The sequence below is a fragment of the Tamandua tetradactyla genome, chromosome 2 (assembly GCF_023851605.1).
Source record: "Tamandua tetradactyla isolate mTamTet1 chromosome 2, mTamTet1.pri, whole genome shotgun sequence".
NCBI lineage: Eukaryota > Metazoa > Chordata > Mammalia > Pilosa > Myrmecophagidae > Tamandua > Tamandua tetradactyla.
Window position 1 is genome coordinate 23828823 of NC_135328.1, and position 19330 is coordinate 23848152.

Here is a 19330-nt window from a genome sequence, read left to right on the forward strand (position 1 = left end):
AACTGGGAAATCACCAACCTCACTTTCCCCCTTTTCTTAATTTCTGTGAGCCTTAGTTTCCTGCTTTGTTCAACAGGGATAACAGCCCTCACAGGTGGTTGTGAAAACCAAAGCTCGAGCCTGTGGAAATGCTCCTTCAGTGCAAAAGGGCCCGCGAGGGGCAAGCCCTTACCAGGCCAAAGGAAGGGTCTAGGACCCGGGCTTCTAACGCCATTCAACCTGAAACCCTGCAGCCGGCGGGGAAGAGCGAAAGCAGCCGACCAGGCAAAGGCCAAGGTAGACCCAAATACTTGGACCCTGAACTCGGTCTGCTTGGTTGCGCCTCGAGGAGACCCGGTGGCCTCTGTGTCCTTATGAGTTTTGCTTTGGGTGTAGCGAGAAGGTGCAAAGGAAAGGGTGGGGGCGGGGGGGGGAATTCAGGAGCCAGGCGCCTAAAAAGAAAACGGGAGAACGGTGTTTTTGTAGAGCGGGAAGAGCAGGATAAAATCCGCCGCTTCCCCGGCTCCACTAGGCCAGGTCTCCCCGACCACGCGAGGGAAATACTTCCAGCCGCAGGCAGACGGGCTCCACGGGGACAGGCGGCAAACGAGGCTTCCCCGGCCACTCCGGCTTCCTTCGGCTTCCCTGCGGCCGACCGGAGCGCGGGCCGCTCCCCGCCTTGGGGGCAGATGAGGAGGAGCGAGAGGAGGGGAGGGGAGAGGGGAGAGGAGGGGAGAAAGGGAGGAGGGAGGGCGGCGGCAGGAAGGCGGAGGAGGGAAGCCCTCCGCGGAGCCGCCTGCCGGGGTTACTGTCGGTCAGTGCCCTCCAGGCCCCTTCTCGGGTTTCTGCACCGCTGTGGTCTCTTTGTTCGACTTGAAAGGGAACCACAGCAACCAGCTGCTCGAGAAGTGGGCGGAGAATGAAAAAAGAAGGAGAAATAGAGCACTTCAGGCCCCACGGCCGGACGCTCCTCCTCAGAGGGCGCCAGGAGGGTTCCCGCAGCCCCGTGCAGGAGCCTTGGAGGCCAAATTTTATCTCGGGGCTTTACTCAACCTTAAGCTTGTCCGGACTTATACCCATGGCCTAGAAACATTTCTCTGCTATGAAAGAGCTCGTGAACGCACTCAGGTTGTCTTCTGGGGGTACGTCCTTGCTGTGTTGTGTTGTGTCTTCCTGATGCTGGAGAACTTCGTTCTCCTTCCAGGAAAGCTGCTGCCTGCTCCACAGTGATGGCAGGCGCCTCTCCGGGAAGAACTTGTTTATTTAGGGTGCGGTGGCTGCTCCAGGGGGTGACTTGGGGTGGGGTGTAGACACACTCCGTGCTGGCACCTCACTGCTCTCCATCTGAACATCCCAGCCCTGGAGAATTTTCCTTTTTTACAGGGAGCACCCGCTGAGGGTCCACACACACCGGAAGAGTTCAGATTCTGGAATCTAGCTGCCCTGGTGCAAATCTCTGCTCCAGCAGGTACCAGCTGGGTGGCCGTAGCTTTCAGAGCTCCCTTTTCTGCAGAATGGGGGCCGACCTGATAGGAGTGCGGGTTAGGTGAGAACTAATCCATCTAGTGTGTAAATTACCCCAAGTAGTGACTCACACATACTGTAAGAGAAAATACAAGCTGGAAAATAAACAAGTTCAAAATAAATATTGAAAAAGTCATGGATGCCAACCATGTGAAGGTTTCAGGGTTCCTAAGGGAAAGCAGAATGTTTGGGGTCATGCTCCCTGAACCCCTTGAGGCAGGCACCAGAGACCAACTTCTGAGCCCAATGTCAGTACAATAACTTTAGGAACCAGATGTACCCACATTCATGAAAACTTGCACTCATTGAATAAACTTCTAAACGGCTCCTGTACCCACAACACCAGTGCTTCTGGTTCAAAGGAGAAATACTTTTCCCTGTGTTCCTGGAAGGCAGGACACTGTAACACAAGAGGGGCTGGACAAAAACAGGATTGCGGCCTTGCCTTCCCAGAGAAGATGGGCAGAGGGTCAGGGGAGCAGAGGTATGTGCTTCCAGCCCTCCCTGCCTCTCCAGAATCAGTCATCATGAAGTCGGGGTCAGGGAGACACTGCTTGCCTTTTTCCAGACTCTTGTTTTAAGGCAATAAATAGCATAACCACAACCTCCTGAGAGGTTAGCAAGGTGGAAGAGGGTGTAGGAAGCTCCTGAAATCAAGCCAGCTGGTAAGACCTACTGGGGACTGTGGTCCCAGGGAAAAGAGGGACCTGTTCTGACTGGCCAGATACACTCCTGATACAATAAAAGGCAGCAGGTACAGTCAGGCTGGCTTCAGAGGCCCGGAAGGACATGGAAAATGAAAGGCAACATGGAGGAGGTAACATTGGTCCAACTGAGCTCTGGACCTAAAGAGAAAGAAGAGAAGAGACAGGAAGCCCATATTAGACAATCAAGAAAATAGCAGAGAAGAGAAATCTGCATGGGCCTCTGCAAAGGCCAGAGAGGCAGAAAGATGGGAGAGGGCATCCAGAAAAGGCAAGGAGCAAAGAGAAATCAAAAGAATAAAGTAACACAGAGTCCAGGAAAAGAAAAGTCTGAATCCAGCAGAAGAGGCAGAGAGAAAAAAGAGCCTGGGAGAAGAAGCGTTAGAGGCGATCCGTCCTCACTGATAGAGCTGGTCTGGGACTGGAAATGGAACCAGAAACCCAAATACCATGCAATTTAGGACTAGAACCTTAGTCTGCAGGGCTGTGAGAAGCCTGAAGAGCAAAAGGGAGGAAAGTAAGTTGAGCTAATGAGTTAGAGGCTGAGAAGGGATTCTTTTGGGCAGGGCTAAGAAAGAACTGTTCATATACATAAAGTATAAATAGCTTCCTCTTTCTAATTTTACTAATTAATAAAATGCATTAAGGAACATGAAGTCTTTTGTGGGCAGAGGAAGGTGATTAAGATTTGCCAAGTGTCAAAGAAACCTACAAGAGAGGTGCAATTATTCCCATTTTTTAAATGAGGAAACAGGCCCAGAGAGGCTGCTATCTTGCTCAAGGTCACAGAGCAAATGAGTGGTAAATCTGAACCCATCTGTTCTGGCTACAAAGCTTTGGCTTTTTCCACTACATCATGCTTCCTCATCAGCAGTTAAGTGAATCATTTTATTCTTTCAAAATGCTACATCCTGATTTTGGCATCAAAAGCTGTATGATGCCCCCCACATTTCCTGATAGTAGAATAAGGCAGCTAGGCAACGTGGTGCGGTGGAAAGGTGCTGAGCCTCGGATTAAATTCACAGCTTTACCCCCCAAGACATTGGGGCAATATACATAGCCCTTTTCGAGCCTCAGTTTTACTCATCAATAAAATGGGGATAACTCCAGCCTGTTAGAATTGTCATAAGGCTTGAGTGTGCCAATATATTTAAAATGTAAAATGGCACTATTTCCTGGTGCAACTTAATCTGTTGGATGAAGTGTCACTCTAAGATAGCCCTTTTGTGCACAATTCAACAGCCATGGAAGGGCTAGAAATGAGATTTCAATGAGAAACAAACTGAACTCCCAAACTGCTGTTTGCCACCCACAGAGTAAATAAATCTTATACAGGAGAAGGAGGCGGGTTTTTTTTTTTAAAAGAAAAGAAAGAAAAACAACCCTGTTCTTGATGTTAAAGGTAGTGTGATATTATGGGGTACATACTGTCCTGTAATTGAGTGCAATTGTTTTCTATTTTTGTCTGCGTAAAGCTGACCCTTGATTTGATTTAGTTCAAGCCAATATTTCAACACAGCAGTCAAGCATTGCATCCCCCAGATTACGGCACACTGGGGCCAGGCCCCTGCCCTGGTCGGAAACCAACTGCCTGAGCTCTGGGATGCAGCCTGGCTTTGACAGGTCTAGGAAAACTTTCTCACATTAGGTTGAAAAGTTTCAAAATATGAAACTCTTAAGACTCCAAAGCAGAACCTTTCACAAGTGCATACAAGAATGTCAACTGCAATCAACCAAAGAGTTCAAGGAGTTTCCCACTTGATTGCATAATATTGACACACGTGTCATCAGATCTCCCAACAAATGACACACAGGCGGCTCCTTAGAATGAAAAACAAACTTTGGGGCTGCACCCTCAACTTCAGGACTTGCCCAAATGGGCTGAGAGGTTTCTAACGGGAAAGGAGAAGTGGCTGTGAGTCACGGGATGTTCTTTCGAGACAGGCCTTGGAAAATGTTCCACCCATTGCTTGTTACCCAGGGAAGTGGGGGAAGTCTGGCATTTCCCTTGTAGGCTCTCCTTGCTCTCCCACCCCCAGTCTAGTGTTCTGTGACCTCAGGAAATTTTCTCACTACCCAGGGCTGCTCTCTTTAAGATGCAGTTACAGCAGAATAGGAAAGACTAGAGTTCTAATGCTATCCTTACCTCTTGGCAGCTGTGCTTCCTTAGGCAAGTTACTCAACCTCTCTGAACTTCAGCGTCTTCATGTGTGGAGAAAAAAAAAGGAATAAAAACTCCCCTATCATATGACAATCGTTAAAATGCAGTGAACTAAAGTACAGGGCTGTATGTGCTTTACCTTAATTAGTTCATTTACTTCTCCATAGCACCCATGAGGGAGGTGCTATTATTTTCCCCATGTAAACAGATGAGGAAACTGAGGGAGGGAGATGTTGTAGAATATCCAAAGTCACACTACTGGTTACCAGCAGAGGCAGGATTTGAACAGAGGCAGTCTGAGTGTTCTTTTAACCACTGAATTGCACTGCCCGGTGGATGTTTACAAATGTTCATTTTATGCCTCCTTCCCTCAGCTCCCTGCCACAGCCACGGCACTAGGTCTCACATCTCTTTCCCCTTCCAAGATCAAAGCAGAATCAAAGGTCCACATTCTGAGTTTTCAATCTTTCCATTAAACCCAACCAGCCAAGAAATTACACCTCTTTTCCCTAAGTGAAGTCCCAGCATAACTCTGAGGACTTACATCACAAAAAAAGTGATCAGAGTTACATCAGAAAAGCCAAATGAACCAGATTTGACCATGCATATATGACACATGGCAACCAGACCATCAACTCAGCAGAAACATTTCGCCAAAGACCAAGTCAGGATGTCAGGATTTGTCCTGGATTCTCTCCCTCCTCCAGTCCTTCCTCTTTACAGCCCTTGACCCTAGAGGGACAGCTCCATCCCAAGGAAAAAAAATGCCCAAAGTTCTTCCCTGTTCTTTCCTGGCAAATTTCTCATAAGTGTCATAAGGCTTTACACTTCCTGGGGAGCAGGCATCTCAGAATCCCCCTCTGACCAGTACTGAATCAGGGGCCATGGGAGTCCAGCTGTGGCCCTAGTCCTACACCTGGGGAAGCCGAGCTAAGGTGGTCCAAGCATGATGAACAGCCTTGTGGGCCGTGCACTGCCCAATGCCAGGATGTGCAATACACACGGGGAGTGACATCACGTAGGGCCTGGTGCGCGTGGTATCTCCAGAGATTGGTAATTTGGCAGCCCCTATACAGTGTGAAAGCCATCCCCACCTGCCTGGCCTGGCCCAATTCAGCAGGTCCAGAAAATGGTTTTCTACGGTCCTACAGGACATCTACTGGGCTTCCGGAATTAAAAGGTGTTGGCCCAGCTATGACTGGGGACATGGCCTAGCATCTGAGGAACTAAGAGCCTGGCTGAGAGTAGAAGGTACTGAGTCCCATGCACAGGGGGTACTGGGCATGTGGCATCCAGCCACACCACAGAACCTGAAGCCCTGTCCACACCACTGGACCATGGCACAGCGGATAAAGACTTCCACAGGACCCCTACAAGTCCAGGAATTGTCCCTGGTCCAACACAAGCAATGGTGAGGCTGAGGAAGCATTTTTTCAGGTAAATTGAGGTCCAGAAAGAGTCAAAATTTGCCCAGACTTCATACCTATTGAAGGATAGAGCTGGAGATTGTCCCAAATGGATCAGAATCCAAAGACCAAAATTCCTTCTCTTACACCAGAGTTTTCCAGTTTTCGATCATTTACAAACTACCCTCCCAAGTTTGACCATATCCACATGCAAAAATGTAGTCTTCATATCAACTTTTATTTTTTTTTCTTTTAGCATCTTAACAGCAATAACATCCATAAAAGCAATTATATTCCTGAAATTGTTAGTCTGACCTCAGTTCAAATGAAAAGGTGTCATCTCCATACTGTCTGAAATCATCTCAGGTGCCACACAAAATTCACTGAGAGAAACACATTAGCCAGTCTGCATCTCTTAGGCCTATCACTTTTTCTAGGGACTCTGCAATTTTGTCCAATTTTTATATTTCCTTTGGGTGGCAGGGATTTAAAAAGAAAGAATGTTTCTCACATGACTCCCAAGCATCACTTTAGCCACCAGTTGCCCTGTATGGCTATTCTCTGAATTAGGAAGAAAAGAAAATGTGCAAAAAGATCCAATGATGAGAAAACTGAGTAAGGCACCTACATGTGGTTTCCTACTGGGCTCTCTCATCAGAATGGTTTCCAGGTTAATTAGAATATTGGCCTCTAACTAAATTTTAAAAGTGGATGCCTTCCCAGTTGGAAGATTATTAATGAGCACAAGAGAGCACTGTAGAAGGAGGGCTGCCTGGAGCAGCTGGGGTTCAGCTGTGTTCCATTCCCAGACTTTATCCCTCTGATGGCTGTGCAAACTTGGGACAGTCATTTCCCTGTCGGGATCGCATCCTTCTCTAGCCTGTAAGTTCCATCCAATCAAGAACCATATCAGTTTTGTACACCTCTGCGTGCCCAGCACCTACAACTGTGGTTGGCACATATTAGATGTTCAATAAATACTGGTTGAATGATTGAACCCATCTATCCATTTATTGTAATAAATGAACTAAGTGGCCTCTGACTTCTCTCCCAACAACAATGCTAACAGTGGAAATAAGATGTTCAATCTCAGGAAACCAAGGAACTAGAAGAGAGTATCCAAGTAGAGAGCCAGTATCCACAAATCATCTGTAGAGATCCTATTGGATTTGACAGATGCAAATTGAAGGAAAGAACAAGATAAATCCTCCAACTGAATCACAGAATCAGAAGAATCCCTGTGTTCCCACCCTGGCGAGAACATACGTTGATGGATTCCTATGGACACTAGTGGTGGCATCCAAAGATAGCCCCTTGAGACACAGTCTCCAATGAACTTTTCCAAGTCTCCAGCCTTGGCCCCACATTTATCAGGGACTTGGATGAGAACGAACAGAGCTATTATCAAATTCCTAGGTGGCAGGAAACAAGGTGAAAAAGCAAATATAAAAAAATAATAATAAAAAATAAAAAATAAAGCAAATATAAGGTATGGCAAAATCAGAATCTAGATACAGTATTTGTAAGACTTTGATGGCATATGCAATCTAAAATTGTAAAACAGAAAAAAAGACAGGTATTTTCCCATTAGGTGCAAAAACGCAAGCGTATAATTAAGAGATTAAGAGCAAGTAACTTGCCTTTCCACGTATCTATAAGACTCTGGAGTTCTAGTTGACCGCAGTTGGAGTATGAGTCAACAGCGTGACATGGATGCCGAGAAGCCTAATGCAATCTCAGATTGTATTAACAGAAATATAGTGTTCAGAACCAGGGAGACAAAAGTCCCTTGCTACGCTGTGCTAGAATACTGTTGTAATTTCTGGTAAGCTTCAAGAAGGACACAGGCATGTTGAAACACAACCAGAGAAAAGGCAAAACTTGGGAGAAAAAAAATTCCTAAGAGGAAGAGGATATTTAATCTGGAGATATCAAAGACGTGGGGAAGAGGGAAACACGAGAGGAATCCTCAACTAAAGGAAATAGAATTAGACTCATTCTCTAGAAGGGAGAGCAAGATAGTGAATATTTCTTGGAAATTTTCTGGTAGAGATGTCTACCCCCAAAATGTGCTTGGGTTCCCACCTCGGGAAGTGGGTATGGGGTAGAGAAAGTTGTGATTAGGGCAGGGCTTGGGACCAGATCAGCACCAAGGGGTTTTCCACCTCTGAGAATGACAGTCCCTCAGAGCTGAGCCCATCATGCTGTGAGTAGGCTGTGAGTGCAGAGAAACACAATCTCTATGTAGACATCTGCACATAAATGCCCCAGCATGGATTCTCTCCACAATCTAGAGAGTGCCATTCAAAATCAGCAGAAAGTGACTGATTTCCATTAGGGAGAAGCCAAGTTGCTATGCATTCTCCTCTAAACTGAGGCCTGGCTCTTCTGCTCAGGACCCTCAAAGAAAAGCAGAAGCAATTTAGAATTAGCTGCAGAGCAGAAAAGGGAACTTACTAGAAGAACCGAGAGATATGAAATACGCATTGGCATGAGGTAATCAAAATGAGAGGACACGTCTCTTCACAGCTATACAGAGAAAGTATGATGGACACAAGTTTGCCTTCCCTTCACCCGAAAGGAGTCTCCAGTTTCTCAAAAAAGAACGGTTCTGTTGTCTCAAGGCTGCCTCCATGAAAAGCTGAAACTCTGCTTTACAGCTGTTCCCTACGTGCTAGGCTAGTTCTACAACAGAGTTCATACAGAGGCAAAACAAGGCTGGACACTCAGAAAAGCATCACATCATACTAGAATGATACTGGGCCCCCATTTGCTGAATATCAGCTGTGTGCGCTGATTCTGTGTTCAGCTTTGCGCTTTACATGGCAAGTTAGATGTTATTTTAAGGGTGAGGAAATCAAGGCTCAGAGAAAGCCAAGATGTCACCACACCAAAATAATCAGAGCTGATATTCACTAAGTGCTTCCTAGGTACAGGTGCTGTTCTTAAGCAATTAAATGCTACATCTCATTTACTGTCAGATTAGCCCCATTTTACAGGTGCAGTGGTGGGTCCCAGAGGAGGTCATGTGGCTACAAAGTACTAGAGCCTAGCCACACTGTTTCTTGGAGGTAGAAGAAATAACCTTGACTCTGCCTCTAATCTGCCCAGCAGTGGATTAGGAAGAACCAAGGTTGAGATCTGGGGTGACAACCTGCCTGACCCCTGTGCTGGGACACACCTGGGCAGAACCAGGCAGCTGCAGGGCATGGTGACAGCAGTGTCCAGGTGGCATGGCAGTGCAGCTCCTTGCAGCTGGACCAGGAGCCCAAGATCATCCCCCAAGGTCACACACCTCCCTCAGCTGCAAAGAGACCCCTCCTCCACACCGCCCCCACGCAGCTCTGCATCCTTCGCTTTGTCATGAGGCTCCACACTGCCCACCCCCGCTTTCCCTACCCAAACAAAAGTACAGTTCCATCTCCCCAACTAAAAAGCTCCAACCTGAATCTGGCTTAAATTCTGGCACTTGACACCATTTCTTCTTTTGTCAAATGGATCACAAACCAGGAGGCTTCCGGGCCGCAGCCAGCCTGCCCCTCCTGAAACACCAGCGTGCCTGAGTGAAAAGTGCTTTCCCGGGGCAGTGGCTACAGTCAGCCCCGTGACAGGTGGAGTCGTTTATCACTGACATTGTTTAGAACCACCAGTGCATGGCGATACTAAAAAGCCCATATTAGTCGACCTTTTTCATGGCTTTTAAGTTCTCTGTGGACGAGGAACATCATAATTGCCTGCACCTGGGCGGCCGCTCCCACACACCCCCCCTGCCCTGCTGGGGAGCCCACTGGGAGGTGGCGCCGAGCCTTCTGCCACCTGTGCTCACTTAGCAACCCGCCTGCTCCTCAGGCACTTCCTCAAGGGTATGGCACTTACCAGATCACAGGTGAAAAGTTTGCTTTTCAAAAACCAGAGCTCAAATGCCCATCAGAATAAATCAAGTGGCTAGGGGAAGATGAAATGCATTTTCCATAAGCGTTTAACTTTCACTTATCCATATCACATTGCAGCTTTAATTGCGCTTCTATGCACAGAAGGTTCCCCTGTCCATAAATATGCCCACTACTCGCTGCAACCATACGTCCACCTCCAAAAACAATGTACAATGCAAGGTGTTGATAATAGGGTGATATGTGGGCACCTTGTATTTTATATGTGATTATTCTGTGAACCTCAACTTCTCTAATAAAAAAAAAGTGCAGCTGGCAGCAACCTGCACCCCTCGCTGTCTTGGATGCCAGGCTGCACCATCTCTCAAGAGGATCTTCCTTCTGTCTCCCCAGAGGAGGCCAGGGCACCGATGGCAACACCTTCCCACATTCCTTCACAAAAGCGTCCTCCTCCAGCCGCAGAGGAGGAGGAGAGTCCCACAGGGAAGAGCTAAAGGCAACAAGCTCTGGGCCACCCTGGCTAGTCTCTTCCTGGGGCAGGTCACCATGCAACCACAAACCCAGAGGTGAAGGCAACGGCTTACTGGAGCTGGCGCTCTCTATCTGCCGTAAGGTGCTCAGGACCTTGTGGATGTCCTTCAGGCTGGTGTCCTTCTGGCTATATAAAAGCAGCCTCCGAGCATCTGAGAACAGGCGAGACACACTGCAGGGTGGAGGAGAAAAAGTAGAAAAACCCTAGTTAGCTCAGCGGCTTCTCCCACTCTGACTGACAGGTACACAGGTCCCAGCCCGGTATCCGGGCCTCTCCCCACTCCCCAGTTTCACTGATATCCTAATCTCCCACTCATCACCCACCACTTCGCCCCGAGTGGCCTTGCCCACACATCCACACAACCAAATGCTACCACCCCTCAAGGCCCTCCTCTCCCAGGAAGCCTTCCTTGATTCTCTCTCTCTCTCTGTCTCTCTCTCTCACTAGTGCATTCACACACGTGCCCACAGGGCCAGCTGAGCTTGTCCATGACCCTCAGTTGACAGAGGGCCTCAGGCTCATGATACTTTTTAGGGAGCCACACAAATATTTTTACTTCTTTTCAAATCAGAATAAGAATGGATATAGCAAGAATGAATAGACAGATTAGATAGATAGATAGATAGATAGATAGATAGATAGAGATATAGATGATAGATAATCAGTGGATTTTGCCTGGGTTGTGTTACTCTTTATACCATTGCAGTCATGAAAACATCATCCTTAATATTTTTGCCTGGAGGAAAGGGCTCAGGGAAGCCACGGCACCCGGGTCCCATGCAGACCAGAAAGCAGCCCTGCCTGCCCCAGCTGCAGCTTCCTCAGAATTGGCCTGAAGCAGCCCCGACAGTCAGTCCTTAGTCCATTCTAGCTCATCAGGATTCTGTGCATCTGAAGCTTCGATGTCTCCTTCAGCAAACATTTCTTAAGCCTATGCCATGCCTGATGGGGCAGTCAGGGGCAGGGAATCCTAAAGCAAAGGAAGGAGCAGCTTGCCCCTCCAGGAGCTCACACCCAAGAAAGCAAAAGGCCTACAGACAGCCGGGTTGAAGCGAGAGAGGTAAGAGCAATTGTCTGAGAGCAGAGAGAATAGTAAGGCCCATAGTCTTGGCTGTCAGCTCCCGGAGGGCTGGGACTCCTTCCTGTGCTCATTTTTTTGTACGCCTGCCCCCTAGTTCCCAGAACCAGCCATTTCAGACACACGGCAAGTATCTGCTAAATGAGTGGACTCATTAACCTATGCACTAATGCACTGCATCTCCCCTTCCTACTTACCACCCATTGTGGAGCTTTTGGCCACATAGCCTCATTTCTCCTAAATGCACTGAAGCCAAGGTCCCCCAGTCTTAAATCCCTCGTTCTGCAGATTTTATCACACAAATCTTTACCAGAGCAAGTTCACCCAAAGCCAACCATTCAAAAGTCTCCAGCTATGTGATGATGTTGAGAACCACTGACTGTACATTTTGGATGACTGCATGGTATGTGAACATATAATATACATCTATAAAAATTAAAACAAAAAACTTTCAAAATAGTTAAAAAAAAAAAAAAAAAAAAAGTCTCCAGAAGAGGAGAAGCAAAGGAAAAATATTAACCCACAAGTCTGGGAAAGAAAACCCAATCTGGTACTTACATGGACTTGTTAAAGTTTCCAACGACTCCGGGAGCCTCACCAGGAGTCGGGTAACGGAAGCAGGGGTTGTTGGCATTACAGATGATCCCCTGAACCCAAGGAAGTGTTCCTGCGGAGGGCATGGCTTTGTTCGGAAAGTGGCCTGTTAAAATCGAGAAGAAAAACACAAGGAGAGAAATGTTCATTCTTTTACACAATTTTACACAACTGGAGTCCTTATCTCTCTTGCTGTGCCCACACAACACTAGGCCCCAAATCTTCCTCTTTTCCCACATCCCAGTGCTGCCTCCTCTGGACTAATCTGACCCCAGGCTGGAACCTGGCATGAGATGGTGGGCTTCTGTGAACCCAGACCTGAGCCTCGATGACTTGCCCATCACCTGTGAAGTGGAGCTCAGGATGCCCACCTGTGACAAGTGATGAGAGGACCACACCTCTCAAAGTAACAGAAGGGCCTTGGAGATGACCTAATCCAGTCCCTTCAAAAGGGAAACTAGAGCATGACAAAGAGTAGCTGGGAGGAGACCCCGTATCTCCATGATCCAGCCCCTCACGCCAGCCACTGCCTTGGTAACCCAGCTCTCCTCAAGCCCCTCTTGTGCTGTCCTCTGTTTTTCAAGTGGTTAGTTTCGTCTCTTCTGCCAGCTCAAGGCTCTTCAAAGGTACCTAACAAACATCTGACTGGGGGACAGATGTCATCGGCAAAGCTACATGTGTTTTGTTGTTGTTGTTGTTGTTTTGTCGCTCAGCACAACAAGGAGCCCATCCAATGCGTCATCCCTCGCTCTCCTGCCTTCATTGCAGAGGAGCGTCTTACAGACAGGCTAGTCCTAGGCTTTTGAAGACACTTTTTGGTCTGTGCAGCCATCAGGGGATGCTCCATTATGAGGCCCCAGACACTGTACCCCGAGGAGCTGAGGACAAGGAGTCCTCTACACAGAAAAGCCATGGCTCCAGCTTTCATCATATTCTTGGGATTATCTAGGACCCCAAAAGAGTTAGGAACCATTCAGAAGACTGGATCCAGGTGGTGAAGAGGTCTTGAGGTCACAGGCTTTGGGGTCAGACCAACTGGGGCTCACATGAAGCCTCTGCAACTCGCCGAGTGGCAGCACTAGCCACACTAGCCATCATCTCCTCATCTCTAAAATGGTGACAAAAATACAGTCCACCACACAGCTTTGTGTATTACATGAGCTCTTCCAGGCAAAGCACTTAGCAAAGCACTGGCAAGCCTGCGACAGTGCTCACTCCACCACTGCCCAGCCTAGAGCCCTCCTTCTCATCTCACAGCTCCCACCCTCCTCCAGGGCAGGAACCCCGGTTATTCATCTGTGCTGGTTTGAGAGTCTTATGTACCCCAGAAAAGCCATGTTTCAATTCTGATCCAATCTTGTGGAGGCAGCCGTTTCTTTTAATCCTAATTCAATGCTGCAGGTTGGAAAGTTTTGATTAGATTATCTCCACAGAGATGTGGCGAGCCCAATTGTGGGTGTGACCTTTGATTAGATGGAGATATGACTCCACCCATTCCAGGTGGGTCTTGATCAGTTTACTGGAATACTTTAAAAGAGAAAATGTTTTAGAGAGAGTCAGAAACGAAAGAAACAACAGAAGCCTCAGAGCCAACAGAAACTTCACACAGAGCTGACACAGGTGCAGACATGGGGAGAACAGAGACATGGATGTTTGGTGATGCTTGGAGCCCAGAAGACATTGCCATGAGATGTTAAGCAAGATGAAAGCCACCTAAGTGAGAAATCCCCGCAGCAACAGAGGCTGAAAGCAGTAGAGCCCAGGAGCAAGGGACCAGCAGATGCCAGCCCTGTGACTACACAGCTGACAAAGCTGTTCCAGACCCATCAACCTTTCTTGAATGAAGGTAACCTCTGGTGGTGTGTTAATTCAGACCCTTTCACTTCCTTAGAACTATAAATTTGTAACTTCTTAAATTCCCCTTTTTAAAAACCATTCCACAGGCAGGCAACGGTGGCTCAGCCGCAGAGTTCTCACCTGCCATGCCGGAGACCGGGTTTCTATTCCCTGTACCTGCCCATGTATTTTTAAAAACGCCATTCTCTAGTTCTGGTACACTGCATTCCGGCAGCTTGCAAACTAACACATCATCTTTACATTTTCATGCATATGTGCTAATAGAGCCTCCAGGAAGTTAACTCAGAGGCAGGACTTGCAGCACTGGGGCCCTTCTACTGTAGTTTGTTTTCCTTCTACCTATACTCCAACCAGAGGCAACATCCAAAGCAACGATGTGACAAAATCTGACCACTGCTTCCACCCTCAGCAGGAACTCTGGTCTGTTGAATATTGACTCAATCTCCTTATCTCCCTGTTAATAGTTCAAGGAAAACCAAACAAGACCCCTTGCTAAGGTCAACTGCTCTCCTCGTTCGGGGTAGATTTATGCAACCCAACCAAACACTCGAAGGACCAAGGGATTCTCTCCTTTAAACTCCAGGAGATACTGGCACCCCAAACAGTACTGGTTAAAGGCAACACAGGACAGTGAAGGTCTATCAGGCTAAACCTCAGTGGTAAAGCAAAGACCCTTTCCTGTGTGCATGGCCCATCTTATTTACAAATAAAAGCAGGATGAAAACTTGGCATTGATTCAGGATGATACTTAAATAGTGGACCCCAGAGCCCAAGACCCAGGCAAGTCTGCAAAGCCTTGGTGGCCCTGGATTAAACTGGGAAAGCTTTACGGGGAAAAATTATATATCAAATCCTCTATTCCCAGAGACAAGACAACTCTGCAAGCTTCACCTTATCTCTCAACTCAATTCAGCCAGAACCCCAGAAGGTAGTGAGAACAAGAAGTTAGGTGGCAGGATGTGCAGCAATGGATAGAAATAGTTTTAACTATCTTCTAGAAGTACAAGAATCTCACAGCATTTCTGAGAATGTATGACCTGGAATTGGAGGAATCTGGGTTCAAAACTCAACAACTTGTCCAGGGTCACAACACTAGCAGGTAACAAAGCCAGGACTCAAATAGACCCCCATGTGTCTGATACTAAAGTCTGTGCTATTTCCAGAAAGTCAGATCAGCCTACAGGTAAAAGATGTTTAAGTCTGGTCTCAAGCTTGTACTTTGGTGGTCTCAGGGTAATAATGTTCAAATAAAATCAAAGATGCTTTGCTCATCCATCTACAAAAGAGAAAGCCAGACCACCTCACAAGCCTAAAAATTCAGTGGAAATTTCAACTTTTTGCTCATATCCTTTCAGGTGAAATTAGAAAATCATTTCTGGGGTGAATATTTTTGAGGTTATGAGTTTAAAATATATATATGTGTATGTGCAAATGTGTTAGCAAATCAGCAGGTAAATAACTGCTAGAACTGCAAGAAACAATTTGAAGGTGGGTCCCAATACTTCCCAAAAGATATCCTCAAGCCCCTGAGGCTGGAGGAGGAGGGGGCTGCAGGAAAGGGTCCCAGGGGATTGGGGGACGGGACAGAGCTGGTTCATGGTGGGGAGAGTCCCTGCAACAACTGAACAGAACTCTCAATCTGTCTGTAAATGTGGAACCTGGGATTGGGACAACCCATGAGGGCAGGCAGGAGTCAGGAGAAAGGCCATCCCTGGGGGACGCGGACATTCACGACCGCCCAAGGAAGGCACTGTTACATCCCTTCTAGAGAGGAGGAAACGGAGATACCAAAAAGCTAAGTCACTTGCCCAAGGTGACCCACCTAGTAAATACTGGAACCGGCTTCAAGCCCAGGTAATGTGACATCTAGAGCTAGTGTTCCCAGCACTATTTTATATTTCCTACCCCCATGGTAAAGGACATCGTCAAGGCACATAACTGGGAGCTAGGACTGGATGGCCCGAGCTGGACTTTTCCCTCTATCACTTATTAGCTGCCTGACTACGTGAGTCCCTGCATTTCTCTCTCTGAGCCTCTGTTTACCTATCGAGGAATTAAAGCAAATGAGGATAATAATAAAGTCTACTTACACAAGGTCATCATGAGAAGCAAATGAAATAATATTAGTCAACTTATGAAGCTTTATACAAATGCTGCTTAGCATTATATTTTCCATGATTTATAAATTTATGATCACATAGTCCAACTGTGTAATAAAGGCATATGCATATGAAAAAGCTTGGCTGGGATCAGATGTCAGGTGTGACGCTTTAAACGGGCTTCTTAACTAGCCACTTTCTGAGCTTCTCGTGAAGTTATTCTCCTTTCATGACGTCAAATGCATGAAACGGATGTTGGCTATTGTTATAAATCACTATGACTGCCATTCACTAGGATGGACAATAGCCTCTTTTGATGCCTTCTCAAAAATTCCTAGGCCTAGATTTTCTGATCCAAACCTTTTGTGGGATTTTTTTTTTAAGTTAGCTTCCCTGGAAAGGCCAACAGTGGCTCACGCCCGCTGCCTGGGTGGCGAGGGTCGGGCAGGACTCCCCAGATACTCACATTCATGCTGCTCGTAGGGTGGGTAGCTGAGCCGAACAGACAGCAGGATCAGGAAGATAAACAGGGGCCAGGCCACTTCCAGCAACAGCTGACACTAGGCGGGGACAGAAGACAGAGCACGCGTGAATTTTAAAAGTAGCACGAACGCCTAACGCAACCGCACACGGGGAAATCCACAGAAGAGGTGATTTCAACAATTGATCCCCTTCTCCAGCCTCTCCCACACCGCTCACTTCTTGCCATGTAGGCCTCAGTAACTTCGAATTGTTCACAGTTCTTAGACTCCAACATATAATTCCATACTTCTGGGTTTCCCATAAGCAAAAGAGGACACTTCCCATCCTGCTTCTGTTCTTCAAGGCTCGGCCAGGCATTCTTTCCTTTACTAAAATCTCAGGCTGAACCGGAAGCCCTTCTCCTGCATTCCCACACTACCGCTGCATCCTGCTCCCCCGTCGCATCCGCTCGGAACCCCTGGAATCGAGTCTTTCTATCACTGGCTTCCACAGGGCAGGCACAGCATCCTAGTCATTTTCTCATCCCCAGCCTCAGCCCAGGGCCAGGTATGTGATGACATTTGTTGAAAGCAGAGGACAGGGCCAACTCCTGTGCTAAGTACACATCCCCTCTGCTCCTCTAAAGACACACGAAGCAGATCCCTGTGGGGCTGAGAAGCCGGCTCCAAAGAATAACGAAAGGCCCACACAGCACCACACTGCCCTGTGAGCACCCAGAACCGGGAAGGACTGGAAGGACTGCAAAGTCTTCTCCATCCCCGAGGCCCGAGCACCACCTTCTCCAGTGGGTCAGGGGGTCATTAGATTTATAAGTGAGCATGATCCACGGGCTAAAGCAGCGATGTTTCTCTACAGGAGAACCCTGCCGGGGCATAAACCCACAAAGGGACAAGACAGAATTTAATGGAACCAGTGGTGTTCAGACACCTTAGTTACACCGCCTGAAGTCTCCCATTTCTTCCACTCCTTTCACTAAAAAAGTCCAGAAGAGTCACGGGGCTTGGTGGCCAACAGTAATTGCAAAGGTGGCTTCAGAATGACAAAGTCAAGAAAACACCGATAGGAATCCCAGCCCCTTATTTTTAAACAGACTTATTTCCTTGATCCTCACATCTCTATATTCCTATTGTGAAAAAAACTGCAAACACACAGAAAAGTAAAAAAAGGTGAATATAAATCACACTTAATCCTACCTCCCAAATAAGCTGAACTGACAAGAGGTCTCTGTTAATGTTCTTTGAATCTTTTTTCTGTGCATATATAAATAATATTTTCTCTCTACATAAGTGGGATTATACAGCATATATAATTTTGTATTCTGCTTTTTTATTTTATATCCTACTGGGAACATTTTCCATGACATTGAATATTCTCTAAAAATATGGCATTTAATGGCCACTTGATATTCCACTGTATGAAGAGATCACAATTAATTTAACCATTTGGCTAGTGCTAGTGCTTCAGATTGTTTTTGGCTTTATGTCTATTGTTTGTCGTTTGTCTTATGGTCTTTTAAATGGCCAGTTCTTAATTTCCAAAAACCTTTATATGATGCCACATTAAACTCTTTTTAACATTTTCTTTTTGGAAGGAAATACAGCTCAATGTCAACAATGGCTGTACTGGGGTGATAAGAACACAGGTGATTTTTCTTAAATAATTTCCTGTGTTTCCTAAATTTTCAATTATGAGCATATATTACTACTCTAATGGAACAACAACAACAAAAACCCACTGCCACCATGTAACTATAAAGAATGGTTTGTGGTAGATAGCAAAACAGGAAATAAAAAATGACAAATGGGTCCCTCTCTGGAAGAAAGCACGTTAGCAGTGGGGCCCCAAAATCAAAGATGGAGCGGGCCTTATTAAATATTTCTGTAAGTTATCTTAAAGAGCAATACACACCAAAATCTCCAGGCTCACGAATGACTTTCACTGCCAGCTGAGTTGGACATCCCTCCCTCAGGTGCTCTGTGCCTTTATCAGCACTTGGCATAGCAGGGACCCTATTTATATATGAGCTTTCCCCCTAGTGTCACTTTCTTGTCACTAAGCCTGCCTCATGCTAAGGGCTTTAAAAAATGTTTGAGTAAGAGAATGAACTGAAGTTTATAAAATAATGAAGATGGAAATATAAATCAACAGAACCCTTTGGGAATGCCATTTGGCAATACATATTCAAAAGATATGTTTATCCCCTTTGACCAAATAATATTCCTGGGAATTCATCCTAGGGAACAAAACTTAAGATATCAAAAATCTGTATGGGGGTGTAAGGGTAGTTCAGTGGTAGAATTCTCACCTGCCATGTGGGAAACCCAGGTTCGATTCCCAGTCCATGTGCTTCCCCAAAAACAAACAAACAAAACTTTAACAAATGGTGCTGCAATAACAGGATACTCACATGGAAAAAAAATGAATGTGACCCCACCATATAGCATACAAAAAAATAAAATAAACCTATGTATACAAGGTTATTCATTCCTCAAGATATTATAATTGAAAAATACTAGAAAAAAACTTAATTACATGACAATAGATGATTAAACTACAGTACACTGACTTGATGAGATAGTATGCAGTCATTACAACATTTATGCAACGTAGAAACTGTTGTCCATATAATATGAAGAGGAAAAGGCAGAACACAAATCTGTAGTCATTCCAAGCTTACAGCTAACTAAAATCTCCTACAAATACTGACAAAGCCAGAACAAAACTTTAGAGCAATGGTAGGGCTGTGAATGAATTCATAAAAAATAAGAACTCAGAAAAAAATAAAATTAAGTGAGGGGTAGGAATAAGATAAACAGTCATCAGATCTTGACACTTTGAAGCCACCACTTGTACTTTTCAGACAAATAGTAGCTAACACTTACTTAGAGCCCAACAAGTATGAAGCCTAATTTGTATGGAATGCTTTCTGCAACCTCAGAACAACCCTGTGAAGTAGGAACCACTATTTCCTCCATTTTATTTTTGGCAAGACTAAGGTTCAAGGAAGGGTAAGTCACAGAACT

General features: G+C 46.2%; 1 protein-coding gene across 2 annotated transcripts in view; it reads right to left on the minus strand.

The window, feature by feature from the left end:
* ABCA1 (ATP binding cassette subfamily A member 1) overlaps nucleotides 1-19330 on the minus strand; it is a 131837-nt gene that overhangs the window by 83864 nt on the left and 28643 nt on the right. For both annotated transcript variants that reach the window (XM_077140813.1, XM_077140805.1), the window contains exons 3-5: nucleotides 16291-16384; nucleotides 11833-11974; nucleotides 10249-10367 (exon numbers count right to left, since the gene is read on the minus strand). In XM_077140813.1, the coding sequence (XP_076996928.1) occupies nucleotides 10249-10367; nucleotides 11833-11974; nucleotides 16291-16384 (355 nt within the window). The remainder of the gene's footprint in view (nucleotides 1-10248; nucleotides 10368-11832; nucleotides 11975-16290; nucleotides 16385-19330) is intronic.